Here is a 6,936-nt window from a genome sequence, read left to right as displayed (position 1 = left end):
TGACACATATCACACATTCATAGCACTATATAACAAAAACTGTAAACCAATAAAAGAAGTAAAATAAGAAGCATAAAAATACAGATAAGCCATGAATCACTAAGGGTTTAAAAAAATGCCCACAGAAGAAGGACACACTGTATAAAGAATTCATAAAATATGGAACTAGAGAGGCAGAAAATAAATTTAAAAGATATAAAATAAATTAACTAATATAATGAGGATATGCAAGATGGAATATTATAACAAACTGTTAGAAAATAAAAAAAAAATACAATATCAAGGGATATATGGGATATATTAAATTGTATTATTAGAAAAGGATAAAAAAAACCATAAGGGATCCTAAGCTTTTTGTTGATAATGATAGGACTATTAATAACATGAATAATGTGGTTAGTGGGTTTAACAAATTCTTTGGTGGTATGGGATCTAAACTGGCAAAGGAAACCAATGATTCATTGCTAGAAGAGGGGTGGGATGTTAATGATCAAGAAGATAAAAGTCCAAACTCTGTTTTTCTCAGAGCAATAGAAAAAAAGGAATCCTGCACATTGTAAGTAAGTGCAAAAATAAAATGACTACTGATTGCAATGAAATTGATATGACTCTTGTGAAGAAAATCATTGATGGAATTGTAAAACCACTGACCTACAGCTGCAATTCATCTTTCAAAACAGGTACATGTCCATGCCAAATGAAAACAGCAAAAGTTGTTCCTATATTTAAAGTTGGGAATTAACATCAATTCACCAGTTACAGGCCTGTGGCATTACTCTCCCAGTTCTCTAAAATATTGGAGAAATTTTATTGAGAAGCACAAACTGTTAGTGGACAGTCAATCTTCAGAGAAAACAGATCAACATCTATGGCACTAACAGAAGAAATAACAACACGTATAGATGACAAAAAATGCAATAAGGGTATTTATTGATTTAAAAAAGGCATTTGATACCACTGATCATGACTTATTAACCAATAAACTGGAAAAGTATGGCATTAGAGGGGTTTTGTTGAACTGGCTGAATAGCTTTATATGGTACTGTCAACAGTTCATGCAGATTGGTAAACATAAATCTTCATGTTTGGACATTAGTTGTGGAGTCCCACAGGGGTCAGTTTTAGGGCCAAAATTGTTTGTTTTGAACATTAATGACATATGTAAAGTATCAGAAATATTGAAATTTGTGTTATTTGTGGAATATGAATATTTTCTGCTCCGAGGATAATTTACAGCAGCTTCTGGAGGTGGTCACATCAGAATTGAATAAATTAGAGAGATGTGGTTTGACTCAAACAGGTTATCATTAAATCAGAGCAAAACCAAACTATTGTTTGGAAATCGAAAAATAAATACACAAGTATTTAAGATAGGTAATGGTATTATTGAAAGAGTATACGAAAACATTTTTTTTGGTGTGATAATAGATCACAGAATCTGCTGAAAACCACATATAGTTTATGTAAGAACAAAGCTGACTAGCTAACACATACTGGATTACAAAGCATCTGTACTCTGATATTGCCGTATTTAAATCATTGTGTTGAGGTATGGGGAAACACTTACAAAACCATTATCCATACTGAAAAAAAGAGCCATAAAATTTTTACCTAATGTTGGATATTGCAAACACACTAATAACCTGTTTTTGAAGTCACATAACTGAAATGTTAAGGATTTGGTGGATTTTAAAATGGCTCAAGTCATGTACAAAGCAAGAAATAACGTATTACCTGGCAACATACAGAAACATACAGAAATGATTGGAGGGAATATAAGGCACAGTCAGGGTGGGTATTCTCAATTCGTATTTTCGTATTGGTTTTACACACAGGGTAATATTGGTTCTCAGGTATTAAGAAATGCAGTGGTGTAAATGTGTGGTTGATCAATGGTGAGGAGAGTGTATTTATGTAATAGTTTGATTAGTGATGGATTACTATAGTTTGGGATTGGGGGTAGGACCAGAAAAGCATGTTGCTTCTTCCTGCTCCTTTTTGGACATGAAATGTTCATTTATGTTTCTCATTGTAAGTCTGTTCTTGATTTATTGTTTGTCTCTATTTTGTAGGGTTTTTTTCTACAATATATTCTATTTTATTTTATCTTGTTTTTTTTCAAATGTTCCAAATAAATCAATCAAATCAAAACAAACAGGTATTGTTCCTTTTAGCTATGTCCAATATTTCTACATGGTCTACTGGATGGACCATCTTTGTAATAGGTCCAAAAGCCTGGTCACCCACCCTCCAACAGGTAGCAGTGACATCTCGCCAACCACAGCCAACACCCAACAACCCTGCTTGTCCCCCTCAAACGAGCCATGTATGTTGCGAGACTCCACTCACCTCTGTCTGCAGGAGACCTGGGAGAAAGGCGTTTTTTAAAGTCTCTGTGTGTTCAGCTCTCAGTACTTTTGTAGCTTCTAACTGAATCTCTGTAGTTTGGAGTTTAGTTTCTCTCCTGCGTCCTGTTTTTACTTTAGATATCTGCTTTATTTTACTATCAGCCATATTAGAAGTTGTGTGAAGTTACTGCTCAAAAACTCAACATTTCCTTATTTTGCTGCTTCACAACAAGAGATCTTACATGACAAAATAATGGGACTTTTATTGTGAAGAAACTTTAGGAAATTAAATGTGTTTATCACTGAAGTAGCATAACTTTGTTAGAGGCTTTTCTTAAATAAATAGATAAATGGCAAGTCTTCTAATAGGCTACTGCAGGGAGGAAAGTGAAATCAGAATAATCCACAGTGAGATGTTAGTTGAAGAGCTGCAGACAGCAGGCTGTTACTGCACCTCTGTAAACAGCTCACCTCCAGCAGGTAAACTTCTTTAACCTGCCCTGCTGTGTGATGGATAAACATGCAGCAAAAATAACAAGGGACTTTAACCATGGATCAGCCTGCTGCTTTTAAACGTCATCACTCAAGACATGCCGTCATCAGTTAAAGACACAACTTCAATTGGGTAGCCCTGTTGTCATTGAAAAGGAAATCCCCCCCACACTGGGCTGATGGCCCAAACCAAACCAAGGCAAGCCAGCATGACTGTCAAAAAGGGGTATATGAGTCAGACACATCATGGGAAACAGGCAAGGATTCCATTGTTATGCTTATGACATTCAAATGTACACATCAACCCAGCCTGATATGACTGCCTCCTCCCTGACATTCTCTGCCTGTTTGAGAGACATCAAAATTTGGATGCAGCCAAACCTTTTAAACTAAGCTGTTCAAATTAGGGCATTAACAGAAAAGCCGATTTGTCGACGTGTCAAGTGGCACAAGTCGACACCCCCCAGGAGGAGTCGACAAGTCGTGTGTTTTTTCCCTCTCTCTCTCTCTGTGTGCTCGTGTACGGAATGCAATCGCTGCCTCTGATTGGCTTACACTGATACTTAAGCGGAGCAGACTCTGCGAGGAATGTCCGCAGTCATTCGGGCTTTCATAGTCGAGCGCACTTCCGTGTTGTAGTTTCCTGTAAAAATGACCGTGAAAAATCCCCGCGATGTGAAAAATACATGCCGAGCAGTCACTGGTGAGCTTTGCACGCACAGGGCTTGCGGACGTCCGCTTTGAGTCCGCGCGGACCTCTGCTGAGTCTGTTCCGCGTACGTTCCGCCCGAGTATGTTCGGTCCTTGACAGACACACATCACATGCGTGGAGATACTTCACTTTCCTCCGCCTGTCAATGTGATGACGTCATCAAATGACTTGTCGACTCGACTTCGACTTTATTGACAGATAAGTCGACCTGAAAAAAATCAAAGTCATTAATGCCCTAGTTCAAATATAGAGACTATTTTGATTAGCACCGTCTCAACAATAAATGAAGCAAGCAATCTCAGTCTAATTATTTACAGTGCTCCAGTATCTCCATCTTCTCTTGTCTGAAACCTTGGTGTCATGTTTGATAGTCACCTATCATTTGTATCACGCCAGTAACATCACCAAAACCTCATTCTTCCACCTTTGCAATATTGCACAGATGAGACCTTTCTTATCACTATCTGCTGCTGGGTATGAAAACACACAATGTCCATTCATCTGCTTTCTTGGCACAAGGGTAGGCAACATACAGCCCACATTCATGGACATGCTCACGCTCCAGTATCAACGCATTAGCTTTGTTGTCAGTTAAACATATTGACATGATGAATTGGAAAATACATAGGCTAAACCAAGTTGCTTTCATATTAACAATTGGTCAAAATACTTTGTGGATATATCTTCAATGGAATGGGCAGACTCAGCCCAATTAAATATTACCCTGGGGATGATGGACCTTGGATCTTTTAAAGATCATATTTATAACATAGACTATGTGATTGAACAACATGTTCTCATCCCAAGTCGTCACATATTGCCACTTTGTTAGTTGCCTTTCACATCTACACACAGTACGCACTAGGTATCCTCCTCCGACTGCTGTTGACATTCCTGGATGCTGCAACTAACGCTGGGACATCAACAAAAGCACAAGACTGGGTTTAGTCAACAAAAGCTTGTGCTTAGGTTTACAAAAAAACATCATAGTTTGGCTTTACGTACATACAGGAAGTGAACAGGGAGCTAGCAGATGAAAGTCCAAGTCATTACTGGCAAAGTTTCAACCAGGCAACATCCAGAACCACATCATACTGCTGTGACAGGTGCTGTCTAGCCAAAAAATGGCATATCATAACACTGGGAAAGGTTACATCAGGCTGTGTTACAAACTGACGCCACCCAACAGCATTTCACACTGTTGCAAAAGGTGGCTTTTAACATCACTGAATGAATCACTGACAAGTATTTGATGACTTCGGTATGAGAACGGGCTGGATTGACCTATGCTCTAATTGGACTGCACTATATTCACCTCCTATTGTACATTATCCACTGGGACAGACTGTTCAACAATACCCCTGAGGGTCTATTTGTTAACCTCTGTCACTGGCCATAGAGACATCAAGGCTTTAAGTACAAGCTGAAACTGACCGCATTTGTCCATCTGTCCAATGGACTACGGAAGGTAAGTGTAGGTTTGAAGTGTAATTGTTTTTAGTAGGTTTTGAGGAGCTACCTAATGGTCATATATTAAGTGGTTTATCGTGAGTTTTTTACTGACTGCAAATGTTTTTTTCAAAGTTGACTGTTGATATTGTTAGTACAATGGATACATGTCATAAGAGCAATCTCTAGAATATCAAAAGAAGCCAAAATAAACAGTTGAGACTTGATTTTCATGTTTTTTACAGATCTTGAATTTGTTTTTTGTTTTTTTGTGAAAGTTGCAGTTCAGTTTGTTTTAATTTACCTCTATGAGTTTTGTTCCAGTTAGACAATATGTAGGTTTTCTGCTTCAGGATGACACTTTTCAGCACAGTTTACACTACAGTCCTTATCACATGGACAAGACTTAGCATTATGGCAAGGTTTTCATCCCCAGCCAAAGTTTTTGCAATTTGTCACCTGTTTTTGATTTTTTTATGAGCACATTAAAATGTACATAAAAAAACAGGTGAATGGAAATGTACCCTCTGATGTCCGTTGTATGATTTGCCTCACTGTTCAACAGTTTTATCCAAGACAGGGAGAGAGGGGCCCCACCTACAATGATAATTTCATTACTAACAAAGACAATTGAAGTCCAACTGCAAAGGATGAAATAAAGTCATTTCTCCATTCAGAAAAACAACAAAAGAACAACTTCTACTTTTTTACAGGATTTCACCTTACTGCCTCGGTGGCCTTATGTGTAAATTAGCATTTTACTGACTTTTAATAGTTCACGGTAGACTACTAGATTACTTGACTAACTGTTGCACTCAGTTCATCACCAAATTAGGTAATCTTTCCATTTTTACACAGATTTTATTCTAAATAAAGAAATATCGACCTTATCATTCTCATATCCCTCCAAACAGATGGAGCCAGTGCTGTGCTTTGAGTCCAGAAACGGTTCATGCCAGAGGACAATCTATCCCTTGCCAATACGCATCACCCTCTATATGATTCTAGGGGTCACAGTCATCCTAACAGTGTGTGGAAACCTTTTGGTCACTATCTCAATTACCTATTTTAAGCAGCTCCATACTCCAACCAATTACCTGATTGCCTCTCTGGCTGTGTCCGACCTTCTTTTAGGTCTGTTAGTCATGTTCCCTAGTATGATTCAATGTGTAGAGACTTGCTGGTATTTTGGTGATGTCTTTTGTAAAGTCTACTTGAGTTCTGATGTCATGTTGTGTACAACATCAATTCTAAATCTGTCATTCATATCACTTGACCGACACTATGCTATTTGCCATCCTTTACTATACAAGAGAAAAATATCTGTTAATGTTGTGTTGGTCATGATTCTGCTCAGTTGGGGTATTTCAGCTCTCATAGGCTTTGGAATGATTTTTCTGAAATTAAATCTTTGGGGGATTGAGGAGTTCTACTATCAACACATTGCGTGTGAAGGTGGATGTGTTTTGTTTCAGAGTGGACTGTCGAGTACTGTCTCATCAGTACTTTCCTTTTATATTCCAGGAATACTAATGCTGGGTGTTTATCTTAAGATTTTTCTAGTGGCACAAAGGCAGTTACACAGCATACAGAATGCAAGCTGTATGAGCTCAGCAAGAATGTCAAATACCAGCCAGACAAAAGCCACTAAAACACTTGCTATCATAATGGGGGCATTTCTTTCCTTTTGGACTCCTTTTTTTGTTTGTAACATCATTGACCCCTTTATCAGTTACTCAATACCTCCAGCACTGTTTGGAACACTTGTCTGGGTGGGCTACTTGAACTCTACTGTGAACCCTGTAATATATGCATTTTTTTATAGTTGGTTCAGAAAAGCATTTCAATTATTCACTTCAGGTAAGACCTTTAAATCTGACATGTCAGAGGCAACACTTTTCACAGAATAAATTAATGTAAAGCAAAAGACTCTAA

General features: G+C 37.9%; 1 protein-coding gene across 1 annotated transcript; it reads left to right on the top strand.

Moving 5' to 3' along the window:
- The first annotated feature begins 2,761 nt into the window (after nt 1-2,761).
- LOC144462805 (trace amine-associated receptor 1-like) lies at nt 2,762-6,911 on the top strand. Its single transcript, XM_078167478.1, has 3 exons — nt 2,762-2,828; nt 3,803-3,835; nt 5,986-6,911. Exons 1-3 carry the CDS (start codon nt 2,762-2,764, stop codon nt 6,909-6,911), a joined length of 1,026 nt encoding a protein of 341 aa, XP_078023604.1.
- The last annotated feature ends 25 nt before the right edge of the window (nt 6,912-6,936 follow it).

This window comes from Epinephelus lanceolatus, chromosome 4, assembly GCF_041903045.1.
Source record: "Epinephelus lanceolatus isolate andai-2023 chromosome 4, ASM4190304v1, whole genome shotgun sequence".
Taxonomy (NCBI): Eukaryota; Metazoa; Chordata; class Actinopteri; order Perciformes; family Serranidae; genus Epinephelus; species Epinephelus lanceolatus.
The sequence above is the reverse complement of the archived record's forward strand: the minus strand, read 5'-3'. Positions and strand labels throughout refer to the sequence as shown.

Coding starts and splice junctions, on each gene's coding strand:
- LOC144462805 (XM_078167478.1), top strand. CDS start 2,762: ATGTTAGTTGAAGAGCTGCAGACAGCAGGCTGTTACTGCACCTCTGTA. Junction 2,829..3,802: donor AAACAGCTCACCTCCAGCAG/GTAAACTTCTTT, acceptor GTTCAAATATAG/AGACTATTTTGATTAGCACC. Junction 3,836..5,985: donor TAGCACCGTCTCAACAATAA/ATGAAGCAAGCA, acceptor CCTTGCCAATAC/GCATCACCCTCTATATGATT.